The sequence below is a fragment of the Gadus chalcogrammus genome, chromosome 6, assembly GCF_026213295.1.
Source record: "Gadus chalcogrammus isolate NIFS_2021 chromosome 6, NIFS_Gcha_1.0, whole genome shotgun sequence".
NCBI lineage: Eukaryota > Metazoa > Chordata > Actinopteri > Gadiformes > Gadidae > Gadus > Gadus chalcogrammus.
In genome coordinates this window covers 12060318-12083581 of record NC_079417.1, presented here as the reverse complement: position 1 = coordinate 12083581, position 23264 = coordinate 12060318, and the positions used below count along the sequence as shown (strand labels likewise).

At 43.0% G+C, this 23264-nt stretch overlaps 3 protein-coding genes across 3 annotated transcripts; 2 read left to right on the top strand and 1 right to left on the bottom strand.

Annotated features, from left to right (window-relative positions):
- The first annotated feature begins 3768 nt into the window (after positions 1 to 3768).
- rassf2b (Ras association domain family member 2b) lies at positions 3769 to 15078 on the top strand. The gene is made up of 10 exons (XM_056591571.1): positions 3769 to 4060; positions 7076 to 7149; positions 7710 to 7785; positions 8161 to 8312; positions 9478 to 9593; positions 9999 to 10150; positions 10498 to 10651; positions 11210 to 11331; positions 11785 to 11882; positions 12212 to 15078. The coding sequence occupies exons 2-10, from the start codon at positions 7097 to 7099 to the stop codon at positions 12279 to 12281; spliced, it is 993 nt and encodes a 330-aa protein (XP_056447546.1). The 5' UTR covers positions 3769 to 4060; positions 7076 to 7096; the 3' UTR covers positions 12282 to 15078.
- A 793-nt stretch (positions 15079 to 15871) lies between these two features.
- On the top strand, positions 15872 to 16405 carry sprn2 (shadow of prion protein 2). Its single transcript, XM_056592444.1, has one exon. It carries the CDS (start codon positions 15872 to 15874, stop codon positions 16403 to 16405), a length of 534 nt encoding a protein of 177 aa, XP_056448419.1.
- Positions 16406 to 17393: 988 nt separating this feature from the next.
- prnpb (prion protein b) lies at positions 17394 to 22290 on the bottom strand. The gene is made up of 2 exons (XM_056593343.1): positions 21773 to 22290; positions 17394 to 21071 (listed from the first exon to the last, which is right to left on the bottom strand). Exon 2 carries the CDS (start codon positions 21067 to 21069, stop codon positions 19864 to 19866), a length of 1206 nt encoding a protein of 401 aa, XP_056449318.1. The 5' UTR covers positions 21070 to 21071; positions 21773 to 22290; the 3' UTR covers positions 17394 to 19863.
- Positions 22291 to 23264: the final 974 nt, after the last annotated feature.

The following is a 23264-nucleotide window of genomic DNA, read 5'->3' as shown; positions in this document are numbered from 1 at the left end:
TTCAATCTAGCTTTGTTTGTTTTTTCAACACACTGTAACACCGCAACGGCTATTGGTAGTTGACTTTTCCTGATCGGTTGCTATTCTGGGCTTTTGTCCTTTTCTGTGTCCGTGCTGGCAAAATCAAGTGAGAGATAACTATATATCACTACTACTAATCGTAGGTCTTTGAACTGGAAGCCGTACGACATTACCTGGTGGATTGACACGGATGTGATGTTATTTAGAGACTTGCCTTCAATCAAGGCTTGAGTGTAACGCTACTATGTGGCAACTGCCATAGTCCCAGCAGTGGCTATAAAGAAAATGGGACATTTTTTCAAAAAAGAAATAATGAAAAGCTCAAACTGTATTGTGGAACAGCAGTCCAAGTGAGATGTTTGTCGAACCAAAATACTATAGAAATGTTCCAAACTGTCATACCAAAACAGTTTTTCAGTAATTTACAAAAAGAAAACCCTTCTGTCTCATACTAATTTATTTATTTATAAGACAATGTATAATGAAGATTTTAAAGCACATTTGAGTGCCTCTTGCACAATGTATAAAAAAATAATATTTTTAAGAATAGTTTACTGTTTTTTGCCCTGTAGAAATCTGTAATCGGCGCTTCTGCCTACAGGGGACGCCACATTGTCCCATGTTTAGATAGTTATATTTGACTTGAGGGGCTTACAGTTGCTCTTATTTCATAGAAGCACAGAGCTGGTTCAAGGTTAGAATCACAAAATAAGCTGCTTAGTGAGGCAGTGATGTGATATAAGGCAAACACTTTTGGAATTTTGGAGCTTGAACACTCACATAACAAGTACTGTTTCTACATCCGTATCTGATTTTATCTCTTTGGTTCTGAGAGCATGTCGACTACTGTCACACCAGATTTTTGTTCCTCTGAACTGCTGCTGCAGCGGTAGTCACACAATGTTTTGTTATCAAGTCTACTTGGACCTGAAGACGTCTAGCTTGCCAGCTAGTTGTTAAAATACAGTACGCTACCTCTGCCTATTCAGAAAGCCACCTGTTTTAAGTGTTTGCATTAACCATTTCACTCTTCCTGGATTTGGTTATCGAGTGGTGGCGTCTTTTTCAAGATGCAAACATCAAAATCATACATGCGTAATATTATTTCACTTTTCTTCTATCCCATCCCATGTTTCAACACGCTTTCTATTCCTCTCTGACATCCTGCTCTCTCCCCTCCTGATACTCGCCTGCCAGTACAGTGCAGATGTTCACATTGAGGTTCCTGCCTGCATACAGGAAATGACACCTATCGGCCACCTTTATTAAGAAAGGTATAGTCGCTCAATGCAAGTTTTCCTTAATTCGATTTTTTAACTCTATGGCCTGTTACCTTAAAAGGTTAAATTCAGTGCCTAATAGCACTTAAACCTGGCTTTTAACTTACAAAAGCATAGGTTTTGGAAGAACCCATTGTCATATTTTCAGCGTTAAGGAGCTTGCTATCAAAAGACGACTCTTGAAAAGGTGGCCATAAGTGGTGTGACAAAATATCCCTTTCAGTTATTTTGAAGGGGCACTACCTAAAGAATATAATTAAGTCTCAAGTGTTTTATCTTTTTAGCAGGTTTTTTCTTTGTTTTGTATGCATAATTTTTTACGTTTTCTACAGATGTGTTTGTAAGAAATCATATACTATTAAATCATGCTGGAAAGCGCATTGTTTTGTTACATTTTTATTTCAGAGTTTAACCCTATTTGTTCTTACTTTTATCTGTGGTCTGATGAAATAATTTTGTTTGTTAGGACTTTTCCATATTGTATTTTTATAACATTACTTTATCTTCATGTTAACACAGAATGAAAAAAAGGCTGTAATAATTTAAATGGATGTTCAAAATGTATATTGAACTGCGTGCTAATTATGTGCAGAAAATTCTGGACCAGATATTGAGTTGCAAGAAAATGTTATATTTGTTCCTAAAACTATTTAATACGATGATACAAATCCATACAGACTTTTGTCTTAATTGTCCGTATTAATTGCAATACATACGTTGTTCCATTCACACCAATGTCCATCCTTCATTTATTCTTTCCTGGTGTTTAGCCAAGATGTTTGACCATTGGCACATCCTCAAGTCTAAATAAACCTTCTCCATGATGGCCTTTACAAACTGTTAACTCCAGTACCTCACTATCGACTTACCTTCAAGAAAACCCCTCACTAGGATCCATGGTGATATACTGTAGATATATCGATGGCCTCTTTATTATTATTAAGAAAGTTTGAATTTGCCACTGATAAAAGCATAGGTGGTTACAGAATCTGAAGAACTGAGTTGTAGAACGGTCTTATTAAGGTGGACTTTTTTCTAGTGAAAAGACATCAGAATAAACGATGGAAATGTGCATGTGTTGATATAATCTAGTGTCAATCCGAATGCCTAGCCACATGATGAAGTGCACCGATGTCCATAATGACCCATGGAAGTGCTGTGAGCTTTAGGCTAAAGCTTTGCTCTCTGTTTCACTCAGATTAGCAAAGGGAGGTCAGTTATGGTCAGGGGCATGGTCGAGACATGGATAGGGGCGTGACTACAGTGGCCGGGGATACCATGGTTTCGTGTGTAGGTGTCTGTTCTTATTTCAGGGAGATTTTCATAGCCAGCTCAATGGTCTCATCTTTGACATAAATACATTTTAAACAGGAGATATTTGATTGATATGCCTGACTTTAAACATCTGGAGGTTGTTTAAATGTAGCCTTGGCTTTGCCCCACTCTGCAGCCGGACTCACAAATGTAAAGTTCCTTTCTGGGAAGCCCTGCAGAATGCTTTACTTTACTTTACTGCCTGTTCGGTACACTAGGGGTCCCTGTAAGCCGAAGGCACTGCATTCAAAGGAATATATTGACTGATCATTCTATACAATACTATTAGTCTTTAAAAATAGATTATACTATTGTAATCTATGATAAGACGTTGATCTCTGCTCCAATTATTTAATTATTTATTATTAGACTATATTTATATATATATATCCTATATTGTGTTTCGGTACTGTAGCACTTAAAAGCCGTTTCTTTGCTAATCCTTGGAGTTGTTCTGAAGGCCACTCATATGATTCTAGCACTTTTTTGGCTATTTCATTTTCTTCGTTTTTTGACAGAAGCTTCTGCTTAATAAATGTGATGTAATGTGAATTTGACATACTGATAAAGAGGAGGTATTTGCCTGAGTAATTGAGCATCATAAAGACTAGAAAAAACGTGTTGTTTAAAGCTGACAATGTGAAACACGAGACAGAAATATATATTATTCTTAATATATATATATAAGAATAATAAATATATTCGAATTTCATTCGAATACAGATTTTTAATATTATTAATATTTAATATTAGGCTACTGTATTACCATCAAACGTTTTCTGGATCAGATTGACCAATTATAATGTTTATAGAATCTCACACTCTTGAGTTGGACTCTGTAGTTCTCAATATATGGATTGTATGTCATAATTGGTCTTATTTTCCTAAATATTTTTTTGCAGTGATATCTGTCCATCTATCTATCTAGCTATCTAAAACGTATCAATGAATAATAGTTATTGAGTTCAACTTTTAACTTACTGCTGCCAGACGATAACTGCAGCATTTTAGTGCCGTCCGCCTGGCTGCCCAGTCATTGAGTCAGTCAGAGATATAAAGGGATTCCTTAAAGAGCGCATATAGAGTAGGGTTAGTGTTTTATTATGCATGTGCAGTTGGGGCGTTCATTGTTTCCCAGTTATTCATCTCTACGACGCTGTCAAGGCGGACAAAGGGGCGTCAGGTCCTACGCTGATTGGTTACCGAGTCAGACGCCAAAAGGTTTAGAACAGATGGGTTACTTCTGCTCCACCTCGTAGGAAGCACCCGTTCCCTTGAGCGCACCCGTCGATGTGGCCGATGCGATAGGCGATGAGTTCAAAAGGAGTACGGATAACGGGCCAGCGATTTGGTCCGACGTAAATCAGTCGCCGCTCTCCGGTGTAGAGGGAACATCTTGAAACTGGTCGGGAATCAGTGGACCCCTCAGAGACACAAGCGGAATTGTAAGTAGCCCCACAGATCACGAGGATTCGGCTTGATCTTATTATGCGTTGATGTCTCGCTACTTGTCGAGATCAATTTAACTGGATTACAGGAAACGGTTGGGCAGAGGGTGTCGTCGGATCGCGGATTTGTAGATACGCTGAGTCTTTTTTAGCAAAAGAAAAGGGATGCTGTAATAACCATTGCCAAAGCATAATAGTTGCTGACATATTGTCTTGATGTAGTCGCTGCACGCCTCGTGGTCGCTTACAGGGTACTTTGGTCAATTGCACAGCTGATAAAAGAGATTTGTGGGGGAAAATGTAGACACGAAATCTGAAGAGGTCGCACAACATAAATGCTTACCATCGTTCCTAGTGCACATAAAAACAGGCAGGCTGCTGGGGTTGTGTTTTGTAATGTGGTACTCTGTTAAGTACAGGAGGAGTCTAGGCTACTGCCAAGCTGAGCGTCATACTTTCCACTACTAAATCGTGAAAGAATTCATATTGTACAAGCAATAGCTTTTGTTAATGTTATTACCTTATCAAGCAATGACGCTGTATTTGAGGTCAAATACAGTTGAACCTGACAGTGCTCCGTGACAGATTGACACTGTTAAAGTCTAGACAAGCATGGTCCTCAAACAACCCCCTAATTTCTGTATATCTGTCACTCCCTTACACACACACACACACACACACACGCACACGCACACGCACACACACGCACACACACATATTCCTGAGATTACTAATAACACCAATATTGATGATTATGATAATAGTGCAGTGGTCATGATTTAATACCCCAAGGTTTATACAAAGAAGGCCTGGATACTGAAAACAACAACAAGGAATATCTCCATCCAGCAGAGCTTTTGTATTTCTTGGATTGCTATAAGGCCACAGCCATTGCCAAATATGGGCGCGTTCAGTTAAGAACTATGGTTATTGGTGCAGTCATATTGTCACAGTAAAAATGAGGTTATTCTTAATATTTTATCAAGGATAAAGTTTCTTTAATTTTCAGTTTAGGATACAGCAGAATGAAGAAACATCTGAGCAAAACTTGTTCCACATTAGACAACTCCAACATTTGTTCTGAGTGCAGGCCACAGGCTAGCTACGGATGTCTGGCTCAACTCATGACTCTGAGTCTCCCTGCCATTAACCGGGCCATGGCTCTGAGTCTCCCTACCATTAACCGGGCCATGGCTCTGAAGGCTCTGCTTTGTGTAGGTCAGTGCCTGAGCGTCAGACAGGATGACGGGGCCTAATATATGTTGCTAAAATATTGATTGGGTTCCACGGGGTGCCAAGCTTATTGGAGATTAATATTTGATCTGGTACGAACAACACAAGTCATTTGCCCTGCTGATCTCTGAGTTCAACCGGTATATCTCCTCAGAAGTGTTCTATATTCAAGGACTGCCACATCACCCTGGTTTCAGACCTTTCTAGTCCTTGCTTTAGAGGCAGACCACTGTTTACACTGCTAAAGTACAGGACTGAATCTTGATCAACTTGATCCTGGATAATTACACCGTAATTAGGTTATAAATAGGCAAGGAAAGGCAAGCGGGCGTTCCTAATCTCTCTGTGTGTGTGTGTGTGTGTGTGTGTGTGTGTGTGTGTGTGTGTGTGTGTGTGTGTGTGTGTGTGTGTGTGTGTGTGTGTGTGTGTGTGTGTGTGTGTGTGTGTGTGTGTGTGTGTGTGTGTGTGTGTGTGTGTGTGTGTGCGCTTGTTTGGGTTGGACTAAGACCATCCATCTATGCCATTTGAATTGAGGAAGTTTCGGCCTTCGTAGGGGCGAGCCCGACGTATCCTGTGTCACTGACTCAGTGAAGGAGGAAGTGATTAACGGAAGGGGAGCACTTCCTTCTTGACTCTCTTATTTTTGGTCCCGCCTCCGTCCGCTGTTGTGGCCCCCCTCACCCTTCCTACCCCAGAGACAGGGACCGGGGGAGCTGTGCGTTTGCAAGGGTAGGCCCGGGAATTGATCTGGGATTAAGCTTGGCGGCGTGGAGAGGTGGGAAGACGTTTCCATCTCCTTTTTTCCTTCTTTGGTTACAAAAGTGTTGTTCTGTGTCATCGGAGCGTTCTCTACGACGATGGTCATCGTTTAAACACACTTATGTCTTCTACAACACAACAATTGTGCTCTATAAAAGCACACACTGTGTGTGTGTGTGTGTGTGTGTGTGTGTGTGTGTGTGTGTGTGTGTGTGTGTGTGTGTGTGTGTGTGTGTGTGTGTGTGTGTGTGTGTGTGTGTGTGTGTGTGTGTGTGTGTGTGTGTGTGTGTGTGTGTGATGTCAAATGCTCCAGATAAAGATGGATGTTTAAGCAGCAGAAAGGATTTGACCTGATGGGGCATGTGTTCTGCACCTGTTCCTTCTAGAAGCTTCCTTCCTGCTCCCCGTCTGCGTATTCGTAAAGAAAGACACACACACATCCGCGCACACACGCATGCATGTGTGCACACACACACACACACACACACACACACACACACACACACACACACACACACACTCAATGGCATATGGCAAGTGTTGGTGCACATTTGAAAGAGTTGTGTGTGTCTATGAATGTGATTGTGGTGTGCGTGGGGGTGGTCTCTGCATAAATGACCGCAGAAAAGTTTATGCTTGAGGAAGGAGAGGTGGTGAGCAGCTGTCCATGCTCAACACAGAGCACTTTTGTGATTGGTTAAAGAGTGAAAAGACATTCAGAGCTGGTTCAACAGTCACACAGAAGAGTGACAGAGGAGGCTTTAATCTGTGAATGTGCTTTTCTGTTGCTTCTCCTATCCTGGGCACTTGCTCACATAGCTCCACTGTGATTCTACGTTAACCAGCTGACTGTCATGAAGTGTCATGAGGTTAATCTCAGTTCTCTTTCTATCTCTTCTTGTTCTCTTCTCTCTCTCTATACATTCTCTCTCTCGATACATTCTTTCTCTCTCCTCTCTCCCTCTATACATTCTCTCCCACTCCCACTCTCTCTCTCTCTGTTTCTGGTTGGTTTCCTAGGGCTTCCCATGCTGACTCAAAATGGAAGATGTACAGGATGGAGTTCAGATTGGAGAAAACAAATTTATAAGCAAGTAAGGACTGTCCACAACACCTCCCCTGCAACCGGATTACCCCGGGGCTTTAGACAACACCTGGCAACAAGCAACATCATTAATAGTCACACTTATTTGGATAATGTTGGATTCAGAATAATGCATGCATACGTGTCTATAATGAATCATGTTCATCACATACAGTTTTACTATACTTATACATTGAGCAGTGAAAGGGTCATAATATTACTATACAAAATCCAAATATCAAATATAGAGATACTTGGTGAAAGATGTGTCATTTGCAGTATAAGATGCAGTCGTATAAAACGTACCTCACATACAAGGTACTCAATGTAAACCGGACGAATATACTTAGAGCAGGATGTGGATGCCTTGTATTATGCAACCCAATTTAGTCTGTGCAATTGATGCACATTTGAGCTAAGTATTACGACATAATAAAGCTTAATAATGTGCTAATTCCATCTGGAGTTAGTCAACTTGCTGAAAATATGGGTGCAGATTTAGTGGTGGGGAAATAGCAGTAGAAATATTATGCCTGGGTTGGTGCACTGACTGAAAATCTTTGTCACCAGGGCAACTGTTCTCTCACATCTGAAGACGTACAACCTCTACTATGAAGGGCAGAATCTGCAGCTCCGGCATAGAGAAGTATGTGGCGTGTGTGGGTGTGTGGATGTCTCTTTGATCTTCACATATGTTCAGCCTACTGCGTGTTTGTGTATGTGGGTGTGTGTTTGTGTGTGGCTTTTAGAAGATCTTCAAACCAGTATTAGAGTCGTCAAAGTATTTTATTTGTAAAAACAACATGAATGTGTGTGTTAGTTAGTGTGCGTGTGTGTGTTACTGTCAGAGATTGAGACTGAATCAGATTTCATATTTTAGAATTAATCCTAAATGTGTGTGTGTGTGTCTGTGTGTCAGTGTGTCTGTGTGTCTGTGAGTCAGTCACTATGAATCAGTGTGTCAGTATGAATGAGTGAATGAGCCTCACTCCTATTGATCCTACCCCTGTGTGTCCTGCAGGAAGAGGGGGAGCTGATAGTGGAGGGGCTGCTCAACATCTCCTGGGGCCTCCGCCGGCCCATCAGGCTGCAGATGCAGGACGACCACGAGAGGATCCGGCCCCCCCCTTCCTCCACATCCTGGCACTCGGGCTGCGCCCTGGACGATCAAGGGTGAGCCCCCCTCTCTCCCCTCTCGCTACCCCCCCCCCCACCCTCCACACACACACACGCGCGCGCGCACGCACGCACGCGCGCGCGCGCACACACACACACACACAAGATGCATTGAAAGAAAAAGGGAACAGTGCAACTGCATCTTAAGGTCGCCAAAACTTACGCATATATCCAAGTTAATTAGATTAGCCGACTTAAGGCTAGACATTGTCGATAGAGGAACCTGATGCGTTTTATGGCCTGCTGCCATGACAGACTTCGCCAACTAGCATTTTAAGTCTTCAGTCTATGGCGATTTCTTAAAAAAAAGAAAAAAAAATTATATTGATTTGTTTGTTTGTTTAAGTCCTCATATTATCTACTCTCATCCTTTCACAATAACACATATTGTATATCAATGCTATAAATCAGTATTTCACCCATGGGTCATTCCATTTTGGTACGTCGTTTACCAAAGGTTTTTGATGGTGGGTAAGTGGATACAAAGGCAAATATAACAATAATAAGGCAATGATGGAGCAAAGACCTTTTCATGTTTTAGGGATACATACATACATACATACATACATGCATACATGTATACCTGCATACATACATACATACATACATACATACATACATACATACATACATACATACATACATACATACATACATACATACATACATACATACATACATACATACATACATACATGCATACATGTATACCTGCATACATGTATACCTGCATACATGTATACATCCATACATACATACATGCATACATCCATCCATCCATCCATCCATCCATCCATCCATCCATCCATCCATCCATCCATCCATCCATCCATACATACATACATACATACATACATACATACATACATACATACATGCATACATGCATGCATACATGTATACCTGCATACATACATACATACATACATGCATACATACATACATACATACATTCATACATGTATACCTGCATACATACATACATGCATACATACATACATACATACATTCATACATTTTTTCACTACAAAGCGTTGCATACATCAACGTTTTTTCAAATCTCCCTCTCTAATATTAACATTGCCATTCCTCCTGTCCCTCCTAGCTCCTATCCCAGATAAGTTGAGCCAGCCCCTCACTCTGTGTAACCATGTGTTCCCAGCCCCCCCAGCACCACCGAGGGTCAGCAGAGCCCTCAGCAGCCCCTGCCCACCGTGGAGGTCACCGCCCCGGATAGCCCTCCGGCGGGCCTCGCTGTCCCCGACGATACGGCAGAAGGTCTGTTGGGTTGAAGATCTGAAGAACGCTGTGTGCTCTTGACAACTGAATAAATTATAAATATTAATAGAATAGAATGGCAGGACTGTGTGGCTCCTTAGTCGACAATCTTATGCTTTCATGCCCACATCAAGTGGACGGCTTGATCAGGCTTTCATTTTCTAGTGGATGAAAGCACTAAAAAAAGCTAGAGTTTTAAAAGCAAATAGATCATGTGTTATTATAACAGAGTTAAAAATAGCTTTCAGTTGATTTCACTGTGCATCCGAGTGGTGACATTTGTTCAGAGCAACTCTCAGTTGTTTAACAGCGTAGTTGTGTAACGGTGTAGTTGTGTAACGGCGTAGTTGTGTAACGGCGTAGTTGTTTAACAGGGTGAGTCATGCATGCCTTCTCATTGGACAGAGAACGAGGACGATGACGACTGCTCCGCCCAGCTCATGAGGACAAAGAGTGATGCTGGGATTCTGAGGCGGGGCCAGAAACGGTCACCTAGTGACCAGAGGAGGATACGGCGCCATCGCTTCTCCATCAACGGTCATTTCTACAACCATAAGGTAACACTTTGACACTGCATTATAATGTCGGCCTATTTCGGCACCTGCTGCAGTCATAGTCACCCCTGGTCCTCTTCTCCTCTGTTATCCGGCCTTCACATTTTCATTGACCATGTGTGGGTTACACACATGGCCACATCGCCTTAGTAGAAACCCTAACCCACACAAGGTCAATGAGGAACCCAACCAAAGACGAACCTAACCTACGCAAGGTTTCTCGACTGTCCAAGGGTTAAAGGGCTTGACATGGATTGACCCGACTTGACAAACGCAATCACAAAAGCTGCACCAGTTGAAACACACCAAAGACATCACACTAAACGGAGCCTCTCCACCCCCTCCCCCAGACGGCTGTGTTCACCCCGGCCTACGGCTCGGTGACTAATGTGCGCATCAACAGCTGCATGTCCACGCCGCAGGTTCTGCGCGTTCTCCTCAACAAGTTTAAGATCGAAAACAGCCCCGATGACTTCGCCCTGTACCTGGTGCACACCAGCGGAGGTACGGCCCTGTAGATGGACGTCTGTTTTGTGTTTGTGTGTGTGTGTGTATGTGGTCTTGCGTTTGTTTGATCTTGTTAGAACATTGGGATTTCAAGTATGGTGTAGAAAAAGCTAAATAGCTTGTGCTCGATAGGTAAGAAGCGGGTAACTCTGCGTCTGTTAGGGCAAGGATAATTTACCGGTTAAGGTGTACATTAACCAGAACCTAGTCGGTAGGTTCTAGGTTCGGACCCCAATGCCAATGTGCAGTCTACCTGAAGGCACCCTTGAGTAAGAGGCCTGGCCCCTAGCTGCACCTTTCTGACCTGCACCTAAATAAATACTCACTGTATGATGGATAATGGCTAAACTTAGTGTCGGATGAGAGAATGAAGGATAGTGTCTAATGGCTAAATAACTAAATAGTAGTGTGTTCGGTGTGTGTGTGTGTGTGTGTGTGTGTGTGTGTGTGTGTGTGTGTGTGTGTGTGTGTGTGTGTGTGTGTGTGTGTGTGTGTGTGTGTGTGTGTGTGTGTGTGTGTGTGTGTGTGTGTGTGTGTGTGTGGTTGTTTCTCCAGAGCGAATGAAGCTGAAGCGCACCGACTACCCGCTGGTGCTGAGAGTGATGCAGGGTCCCTGTGAGCAGGTGTGCCGGGTCTTCCTCATGGAGCCGGACCTGGGAGAGGAGGTCACCTATGACGTAAGGCCGAGGCCCAGCCTCTTGAGAGGGGCCGAGACAAGGACATCTGATCCGCACATGATCTCGTTTTACCGGTCCAAAAAGTCAACGTGACAATCGGGTGTAATACGGCACTGCCAAAACAATCGTGACGTGACCTCCAAATGTTCCACGCGACTATCATTGTCCCGCTCCTAAGTTGACTCACCCAATGAATATAAAGCCTGCAGGGTTTTAGAAATAGGCACAATCGATATGGGGCTGTTGTTTCATATTATGCCAGGGCTATTTCTGCACTGTATTTGTTCAGGAAAATTACTCCCGCAGACTTTCCGTCGGTTATGCAAGTCTTCCCCACAGCCTGTGTCTCACAAGTTCAAAAGTTTTAAACGCTGTCAATTGTGTTTCACAATGTCGACGTTGTACACAGGGTTATGTATGCAATGTGGTGGTAATTCCTCGTCTGTCCACCAGGTGGCACAGTATATCAAGTTTGAGATGCCCGTGCTGCAGAGTTTCGTCACCAAGTTGAAGGAGGAGGAGGACCGCGAGGTGCAGAAGCTGAGAAGAAGGTACAGTCTCATTCACTACCTGGTTAATGTGGGTTTTTCTCAAAAGGCAAGCCTTGGTTTGTGCTTCATCATGCAAGATGCAACAATGCCTTGCCAACACAACTTATCCCTACTATTATTGATGTTGTTGTTGATAATAAAAATAATTATGATGATGAGGACAATAAAGATTATGTTGGTTTTCATTATGTCGAACAAGTGATGGCTTGGAAAGAAGTGACAATGTGCAGGTTTAAAATATAGACCGTTGATGGTGACTCCCGGCAGAGGAGAACAGCACCTGAATAATGTGTTGTTTCCCTCTGTGCCCCATCGTCCTGTATCTGCAGGTATAACTTCCTGCGCTGCGTCATTGAGAAGCAACTGCGCTGTCTTCCGGAACCAACCGCCTGCATATGACTCCGGACAGCGGGTCATCACTGCGTTGCTCTTTCTCTGCACAGCCGCAGGGGTTAAAGTTCAGCCAGGACTGAGAACACGCTGTTGGACAAGACAACACAAAAGCAACAAGCATTCCAGGCATTCACTCTCTTACCCTTTTCCTCAGAGTCCCAAAGCCACTAGCAACGGTTGTCATCGTCTCGAGTGTTCCGCACGCTTCGTTGAGCTCATCACTCCAAGCACTCACCGTTCCAACATGAGCAGCTCTCCGATCCTCGCCATGCTGGCCACCGCCACTAGAAGATATGGACTGAAATAGTTTGGCCGTTTACCGCAACCACCTTTTAGAGCAATAACCCCGTCCACCGATGACCAAAAGGAAAGTAACCCCCCCTGCTCTTTTAATAGCAGCACAAATTAAGCATTTGATGAACTTTCTGCACTCTCTCTCTCTCTCTCTCTCTCTCTGTCTCTGTATCTCTCTTTCCTCTCTGTTTCTCTTAGAAATTATGAGTTGCAGGTATCAAGAATTTGTTTACTTAAAAGTCGCCCCGGTGATCTCCAGTTTTAAGTACATTAGCGGTCCAAACCCATGTCACTCATTAACACTCCCTAAGCACACATTTAGTGAGCACAAATGTTTTTCTTCAAAGCACAATCGATGGTCTTTGTGAAGTGCCTATTAGCAGGGTTTGTCAAAGCACAGATTCAGTGACTACGATATAAACACTTAATTGCTTTTTCTATGGAAATATTTTGAAATCTTCCATTAAGGCAAGTGGTCCCACATTCGGTCCAACGGGTCATAACAGAAATGGACAAGGAAATCTAAATAAGAGCTTACCAAAATTGATGTAACAATTACACAGAAGAAAAAATGGCCTGCAGGTTTGGTCCAGCCAGCCAATCCTATGTTGTCATTTAGACTTAGTCATAGAGGAAGTTTTCCATTGTTGTTACTACCATCGTATGACATTCCCATCATTGATCACACACAAATAGTAGAAAAAGGTTTCTACATTCAATTAAAGATCAAAATATTGTTGTGCACTTCTTATTAGGGTGCAGGACAAGCATTATTTACGGCTATGTTAGGTTATGTCAGTGTTGAACTTTTCAATGTTCTTATTATCCTATGCATGTTAAACATAACTCTGAATCCAATCTAACAGAATATGAGGCAAAAAAACACAAAAGTCCCAAGGATGTGAATTGATCATGAGATAGCATCACGTGTGTGTGTGTGTGTGTGTGTGTGTGTGTGTGTGTGTGTGTGTGTGTGTGTGTGTGTGTGTGTGTGTGTGTGTGTGTGTGTGTGTGTGTGTGTGTGTGTGTGTGTGTGTGTGTGTGTGTGAGAGAGAGGATCATCAGGTACAGTGTTTGATTGTTTCATCCAACTTTCTAATATTTCTGACATCTTTGAAGCTATTATCGATATTGGTTTACATTACTGCTAACAATTACACAGCAACTTACAGAGCATTTGTCTGCTTGTTTTACGATTGAACAAAAAAGTAATTGTCGAGTTGTAATTTTAGCAACCCTGGTCAGAGTGTTTTTGTTTTATGTATCTCAAGACATTTTAGCTTTTTGTACTGATAATGCCTCAAAGATTGTTTAAAATAATCTCTGATGTCATTCATCTCTTTTGCCACTGATGAATAGTTTTTTTACAACGATTGTAAATTAATAAAGTTGTCATTAATTAGGTTTGCATCTACACTTTATTTTCCCTCTTTCATCTAGATGGTTCTAGAGAAAGAGAGATTAAGTGTTTTGTAATGATGCTGAGATGTTGTATGTAGGTCACATGAGGTCATGCGAAAAATGTGAACGAAAAAATAAATGAAGGCATTTGACAAAGCCACTAAACAATGATTGTTTGTCCTTTTCCGAACCGAGAGTGTCAGCAAATACAACCCAAGCATGTATTTGTGGTAGAAATCCACATAGGTCTCGTCCACCATGTTTGTTAGCTTGTTATTATTAGCATGATTGTTTACACAACTCCTCAAACCAGAAGGTCTTAGACAGAGTAATCCTCTCTACCTGATTAAGATTGTCTCCTGGTTAAAAGGCTGCCCGTGACACATTTCTTCTCAGGCTCTCTTTGAAGTCGCTGTTGCTCACACACTCTATACTTCCCTTGTGAAGTATAGAGAATTGGATTTTCACAAACTTATTTTTCTTCTCAACTCGGATCAACTAGTCAACAGGTGAGCTGCAGTGTTGTTGATGGATTAATAATCAATTGGAACGTTATGCATTTGTGTAGGCCTATTTATCTGTATTTGTCAATCCTGTATTTCAGTGAACAATGAAATTATTCAGGTTTTATTTTCTTCCCTTCGATGTAGTATTCTTCCCTAAAATTATGGTCATATTGTGCCATTGTTTGGTTTATAATTGGCTTCAGGAAGCATAACCTTTCTTCATGTCTTCCTCAAATGAGATATAATTATACCATCTAATTGTTATATAATATAATTACAACAGGAACTAATGCATTTCTACTAATAGTGTTCTACCATAACTGAACTAATGAGTAGAGTTTTGTCCTTCTTTGAATGGATGCTGCTACAGCTGTAATCTCTGAGAGCTGGCAAAGAATTACTCTGGAGTGACGCGTTCAGCTCAACCCACTTAATAGGAGGACACAGCTTAGAGAGTGGGAACAGATGTGACGTCATCTCTCTTGCTAGGCACCTTATTGGTGAGAGTGAGAAGATGTCATCTCTCTTGCCAGGTACCTGATTGGTGAGAGAGAGAGATGTAATCTCTCTTGCCAGGCACCTGATTGGTGAGAGTGAAGAGGTCAACTTTCTTGCCAGGCACCTGGTTGGTGAGAGTGAAGCGGTCATCTCTCTTGCCAGGCACCTGATTGGTGAGAGAGAAGATGTCATCGCTCTTGCCAGGCACCTGATTGGTGAGATAGATTAGTTCATCTCTCCCACCAGACAGCTGATCGGGATGTTACTCATCCATTCAGATTTATTTAACAAATATATATATAGATATTGGGCAGCAACATTTATATAAATAACACCATAACGTGCAACAAAACCTATGTCATTTATGAATTATTTTCCATTCGTACATTGTTTTTTTTATATTTACATTTGTATTTATCTGTGTCTGTATACATTGTTATAAACATACAAAGACATGTTTCCCCCAGATCTGGAAACAGGACAGTAGTTAATCTTCATAGTGATCATCGGAGAGTGAGAAAGGGACGTAATCCAGTCGAGGGTTCAGATGAATGGCATTATGCTGCTTGTGCAACAAGAGTCTTCAAGCTGGATTAGAGTTAGCTCTGGTTGCCTCTTCTGGTGTGTTCGCCTCTAAAAATACAAACTGTGTAAAGCCTGATTATGTAGAAGCCTATAATAAGATACACAGGACTAAAACCAGAAATGTAACATCTTAGTGTGTGCGCGTGCGTACGTGTGCGTGCTGGTGCGTGCATGCGCCCCCTTGTTTGAGATCTGCCATTCTGTGTTCATTTAAATAGTAAAAAGAAAACTCCCTGTTCCCAGATCAACCTCCAGCCACTGAGCCATGCTGTCATCTAACCAGTGTGCTGTGTCTCTGTGTTGCAGTGAACGATGGCTGGCCAGAAAAAGCTCCTAGCGGTGACCTCCTGCCTCCTGCTCCTAGCCTGTCTCCTGCCAAGCTCTGAGGCCCGGCGCGGGGGCGGCTTCGGCTTCGGCCGTGGCGGCAGCTTTGGTCGTAGCGGGGGATTCGGCCGCAGCGGGGGCCAGGCCTACAGGCCGATGCCTGCCCAGAGCGGTGGCTCTAGCGTGGGGAAGATGGCGGGGGCGGCAGCCGCAGGCGCCGTCGGGGGAGCCATGCTGGGGTCCGCCCTGAGCCGGCCAGGATATGGACACGGTTATGGGGGCATGGGGATGGGGGGTGGTTATGGCGGGGGCTATGGAGGATACGGTGGTGGATATGGAGGTGGATATGGTCAACGTGGCTACGGCGGTGGCTACGGCGCCAGGCCCGTTGGAGACATGGAGGGATCTGGAGGCATGGAGTATTACACAGGGGCCGCCAGCGGACCCATGTACAACAGCATCATCGTGGTCCTCGGCTTCTTGGTGTCTGTGCTCATGGGCCACTGGATGTCCCACGTGTAGATGTTGAGGGGGAGTGAATCTCAAACACACACATAGTTAATATCACACAAAGAACAAACTGTGTAGGGTGGTGTACATCTAGAAGAAAGTTGGAGGAATGTTTTTTAATATACATTAAAAAGGATCTATAAGGGAAGGCCATCATGACAAATACCTACGGGACTTTTAACTTGAGGAATAACTGTTTACACTACATGCCACTACATACATCCTTCTTAACTAATTCCATTTTTGTACATCACAATAAATTCACAATTTATTATAACGATACTATCTGAAGACAATGGGGAAAAAGTAAGGAAAAGGAGGTTTATTATTTCAAGAGAACATAAATTACTTGCAGAAATTGGGATAGGCCTACATTAAAGCTATTTAAATGCAGAACAATTGTACAATTTATGTATTACAATGTATGTTTCTGGTTTTGGCCATAGAATGTGACTTTTTTTACACCTATTTTGTAAAATGTATTTCACTCAATATATTGCATATTGTAACAATAGGCAAGTTATTTTTATATAATAAATGACGTGCTTCAATATAGTTATTTGAATATGAATAACAATTAAAAGCAAGAATTTTGTCTAAATATTTTCTTAGTTATTATTGGGAGGGGGTGTTGATAAATAACTTTCACGAGTCAAGCATGATAAGCATGAAGCATATAATTTGCTGATGAAGATTAGTAGATTGAATTTAAACATGTCAACATCCTTTATAATATTAATATTGAATAATTTTATAATTGTTTACCTTTTTACCTAAGACTATATATGGTGCATATGGAAAAAGATACACGTACGAAAAGATCTGACATCCCAGAAGCTGAGAAGCCAGATTGAAAAGCTCCATTATGCCTGTAGTGTTACTATTAAATATGTATGTGGTCTATACCTCCTGCCCTGTTTAACCAGTGTCTGCTCTCCTGAAGAGAGTATGAGGAGGAAGGATGGAGACAGGAGGCTGAAAGAGAAGGGGCCATCAATTTCTTCTTATTTGGCTCTTAGGAGTATAACTCTGCCTCTCAGTACAGCAAAATTGACATGCGAGCCAGCATTAGATTAGTGGTTTCCTACATTCTCTCTGTACACCCTGCCCTGTCTCACCATAACACTCTCTCTTCCGGCCTTTCTGAGTGCTGTCTTTCTTTTAGTGCCTTGCTGTGAGCTTCAAATTGATTATTTTTTTCCGTTAGCTTGTCGACTTGGTATCAGTATTGTGCATCAGGTACAGTTTTACCGTAACCGTACAGTACAGTAAGCATAAGCAGCAAAAGGCATGTTTCTAAATGCATTGCTTTTTATTAGGTCAAGCATAAGATAAGTAAAGTGCAAAGTCATTCAGCAGACATCTTTTTAAGCAAAGCATTTACAAATAAGGATGAAAACAACCATAGCCTTCAATCTATATTGGAGTAGCTACAAAACAACTCAGAGGAGGAAGTGGCTCTATAAAAGGTTCGCCCTCAGTAGTAAACAGTATACTTGGGCAGTTTAAAGTGCAGCTTGTCGAAGAAATCTTATGGAAATTGGCGACAGAAATGTAGTGGTTGACCTTAGTGAAAGATACAAAGCATTACAATATATGATATATATATATATATTACTACTGAACACCAATTGTACTGATCATGAACATGCTGTTACGTGGCTACTGTTGAAATGTCCCCCATGGACCCAGCTCATAAACATGGGTTGATTCCGTGATTATTGAATATATTGGAAGATGAAATCGTGTTGAGATCTAAACACCCAAATTAATCCTTAGGGTAAGGATTGAGCTGAGATTATGTTTTAAACACAACAAGTAAACTTACAAAATGTAAAGCAGACAGCAGCGTCGTTGTATGTCTCCATTAGCCTTATATAAGAGCCCTTACTGTACAATCACTACACAGGCACGTATACATCAAACATTTCAGAATTTTTGGTTCTATGATATAGTACCAACTGAATGGCTTCCCAAAGGAGGCAGTCGAGTTTTAGGTAAACTGTTGCCTTAATGTTGTCCCTGTGTTTCTATACATGTCAAGAGATTATCCAGGCAAGTTTACTTTCTTTCTCCAAAAGCACATTATATATTTAGGTTATACAATAGCCGCTAACACCATGAGAAACAAATGAAGGAAGTCAATATATTCATCAAATCTCACAACTCAGATATGTATACAATTATCTTGCGGTGATAGTGGAAACCTTTGTTGCCATAAGAATTGCCAAAAGAGAACCATATAGTAATTCAAATATATACATACAGAGGAATAGAGTTTAGATATTAAGCACATATTGTGGTTAATATTTAGCACTTAGATCTTGTTTTTTTGTTAGTTTAGCCGTATCTAGTTCTGTTTAATTATGTTGCAGTTTATATCTCTCTCACAAGGGGGGGGGGGGGTCGTCGAGTAACATTGGGTTCCAAGAACATATTAATTAGGGACAAGTGTGTTTGTTGGGAAGCAAATCAAGTTTTTACGATTATTGGAAAGGTAGCATTTATTATTCAATCTATTTGTATATATTTTGTGTTGTTTGTCAATGAAATGTAAAATTATCAATATAAGGCAAGGACCGGAGCCAGCGCGTCGGACCTCAGGCAGCAAACGGAGGTAATGGCACACTTCTTCACGCTATAGCAACTGTACTAATAGGTGGCTTGTTGTAGGCCTGTATCCCAAAACCTGGAGAACGTTACTTAAGACGCTATATTATAAGGGTACCCAATATACCGAATATAATGGCACATTCATTCAAATATGTTTTGGCGAACCTAAAATATCTTTCTACAGCTCTTCTTCGTTCTAAAGCTCATTTACTACACTGTAGCATACTATAGTCAAATATTTGTCGGTAATAAAAAATTCATCTCGGCAGCAGCTAACGTTTTTAAGTAACAACGCAGCCATATTTTTCTTACAGCCGTTGCCCATCTGAGAGAGCAAAGTCCATCGAACAGGGGCGTGTCCAAATTAATTGAGCAGGGTCGGCACAGAATAACACAGGGGGGACATTGACCCCCAAAACTCACTTTGTAGAAAGTTGCAGAGAGGATGTATAAATCACAGAATCAACTGGACAAATGACCAACATTGCATTCGATAATCAGTTCACAATCTAGGATGCAAAGAAAAAATAACATTCTGTAGCGTCATGTAGTTAAAACACAACCCCTTGCAAATTCAATAGGGTTGAGTATTTGGGGGACATGTGCTACACCAGGCTGCCCCCTGGAAACGTCCTGCCTACGACTTAATCATGATGACTTTAAATATTAAAACTAATAACTAGATACGAGACCACTGCAATCGATTTTCCCATAAAACGATGGCGCTTCTCAGTTTCCCCGGCGGCCGCACTCTACTAGGATGTATTTACCGGCGCTTTCAAACAAACCCTGCCACTAATGGTACTTTCACTCATCGGTTCCTCCTAAAAGCTCTACGACTTGTGTTCACGGCAGCATCAGTTGCAGCTCGCCAGGCTGAGCAAAGTGCCGACGACCACAGCCAGAACCTGCTGGAGGCCACTCCCTGCGCACTGGGCTACTCCGTCGGGTTCCGACCCCCGTTTCTTCAAGAAGCTACCAGAGAGGTCTATGTAGAGATGCACACACCTCCTGGCCCTCAGCTGATCAATCAGCGCCGGGTAGCCGATTTCCACGATGCTAACGGTATCGTCATCGTTATCATCAGCATCGTCCGACTGGCTAAAATCTTTCGATGCAGGGGGGACTGGGTTGGCTGTTGGATTGTCGGTCTGGTTGGTCCCCAATGTGTTGTTACTCCCCAATGTGTCGTTACTCCCCAATGTGTTGCTACTCCCCATTGTCTTGCTACTCCCCAATGTGTCGCTACTCCCCAATGTGTTCTTGCGTGGGCCCTTGTCTGCTGCAATGGGAATGATTGGAGAAGTGGGGGTCTTAACAGTGGGTAACAACAGGTCCTGCCTTTTCATGCATGTTTTAAAGTATTCAGGAAAAGAGGGCGGGCTGAACACGTAGTCCCTGCTGTAGTCGTCCTTGTCGGTGGAACGCTGGCCGTACTTCTGGTACATGTACTGGTTATAGTAGCGCTCGTCCTCAGGGCTTTGGAAGTGGACGGGGTGGCGGGGGACCCTGCTGAGACCGTAGCCCAGAGCCATGCCCGTGATGACCCCCGTTCCGGCCGCCATTACCGCACCGCGTCCGAACCCTTTGGAACTGCTGGACGGGCTGTATCCCATTTCATGCACCGAGCGGGAGTACGGAGAGCCCCCTGCGCCCCCGTGGCTGCCGTATCCATAGCTCCCTCCGAAGCCAGGACTTAGGATCCTGTTACTAGGGTTGTAGTTGAGTTGTCCACCCGGGTATTCTCTGCCGCCGTACCCACCTGCTTGGGGTTGGTTAGGCTTGTCGGCTCCCCATCCTTGTTGTGGGTATCCGTTTCGGTTGGTCGTTGGCCTCCCCTGGTTGGAGTCAGCTTTCTTCGGGTAGTTGCTGCCGGGTTGCGGCTGGGCGCCCTTGGTGGATTTCTTACCCGAGTTTGCGTTCCCGCGGTTCGATGTGGAGGTGCTGGTGCCGCGGCTGGTGGTGGACTTCCCCCCGCCGCTCGACCCTCTCTTTGCCAGTGTCAGATGGACGAGGACCAGAAGGAAGGGGAGACATAGCAGGGCTACTGAAGTCGGCTTCATATCTGCAGCAACAGTTATTGTCACAGAATTAAACACATCACATGGAAAATCATATTTCAACCGCAAAGAGGCTGGCTGAAGAGAGAAGCCAATAAATCTAGTATTTTGTGTAGACCTATAGTTGGTTTCGAATTTAGTTGAATGTTGACAGTCAAATAAAAAAACCTTTCCTTGAGGCCAACTGATCCTAAATTAATTTCTTAAAAGGGGCTTATGAAATTACTCATCATGCACATGCCCAAAATAGCATACAAATCGCCTGTCATCATACCTTCATGCCAGTGTCAAGTGGTGACTTGTTCCGTGAATAAATATCCACACGCAATGTAATTTCTGTATTCATCATAAATCACGTTACATTAGGCGCGTCCATCGAAACTGCGCATGTTGCGAATTAGGAGTCGGACTATCCTCATCTGACATAAGAACACATCGATAGCATCTTAAATCATGATGTAGAAGCAGATCGTTACAAGGGAGGAGTAGATATTGCGTAATACAAGCCTACCAATGCAATATAAAACGCATTGTATTATTGGGGTTTTCGCCATTCAGGCACACAAGCGACGACCATCTTGCTATAATAAAAAAACAAATGTACATTAATAAACCGTGAATTGATACGTTCGTGTTCAGAAAGGAAAAAAATAAAATAAATCACCACACATAAAAAAAACAATCTCTTTTTAAGATATCCTCTTACCTTAACAACAGGTGCGACGCGCGGGTTGGTGTTCCCGTTATACTCTGATGTGTGTCCCGGAGCAGTGCCAGGGATAATATCGCGTGTGTTGTGGGTTGGGTGGAGACGCTCGGGATCCGATGACGTCTGAATGGAAGTTCGGGAAATCAACATCACAGGGTTTCGTGTGATTTCCAGGATGTCGCAGGCAAAGATCTCAGCGTGAGGGACGGGTTCGGATGCCCCAGTGTGTTCCTCAATCCTCGGACGCCAGACTTCCGAGTCGAAAATCGAAGAACTCCCAGCGTTTGATGCATTCCTGATGGTGTGTTCCGGAATTCTCGAACGCCAGACTTCCGAGTCGAAAGTCGAGCTTTCTTGCGGCATTCCTCGAAGGCACGCCCCCTTTTGTCTTCACCTGCGTTTTATTATCCATCCGTCTCGGAGGTCCGAGGACGTTGCCTAGCGACAAGCACAAACACGCCCCTTTTCCTCGGAAGGCGAACTCGACATCTCGGTTGAACTCAAGGCTCGATTAGTAATTTAGTCATTCAAAAATTGAATGTCATTCAAGGCTATTAGTCATTCAAAACCGTACGGAATCCGGATTCCGTGCGGTTTTGCACTTTTACCGCGCCATTCTAGGTCCGGATTGTGGCCTTCTTGGCTTTCCATACGATTCCATCGGAGGCGTACGCGCCGCGGTCACCGCTGCTGATCGCTTCCACTCTTAAAGGCGGCTGCATGCTTCAGCGTTGGTGTTACGTTGTTGCGCAAAATTTACTCAAAGCAATTCATGCTCCCTTTTAGGTTGCGCGTGTTGCGCGTGTTGCCAAGCAATTTACCGCCAGAACAGTAGGTGGAGTAATATGTGGAGGAAAGTTTTTCGTTGAAGACGAACCTCTAACCTCGAGAATGACGTCTTTGTCTACGGGAGTCGTTGGTTTGTTTATGTGCCAGATCGTGTTCTCCCAGAGCCCGTCTCATATTAGACATTCTCTGGTTCTCCCCATACACAGTGAATGATGGCAACAGACAGAGGAACAGGGGTGATGAAGTTGTTGATCATTGGGGTTGTATAAATGTGCATATCTCTCTACATTTTAAAACGACATAATGTGTTGGCAGCAAAGTTAACTTCACTTCAGGTTAATGCTTTTGTATATGAGCCTGCCGGGTGATACTCCAGACAGGAAGTAGTAACCGAGCATAAACCAGCCTTTTTAATCAATGAGACCATTTCCACCGGGCGCGCCGCGGAACGTTTCAGCAGCGTCCCAGGAGCGGCGTGCCGCGCCGCGGCGCTATCTTTCCGTCGTACTTCTATTTTTGCCGCGAGCCGCTGCTAAACCGCGTCAATTTCAACAGAGCAGATCGAGCAGGGCAGGAAGTGAAAAAGTAAAAGCCATAGAGGATCCGGTCAATTTTCAAAATAAAACACAATACTCAGCTCATGTAACTTCACATCAACATTATTACGTCATGACCGGTGGCACCAGGTCAGCAGTCAATC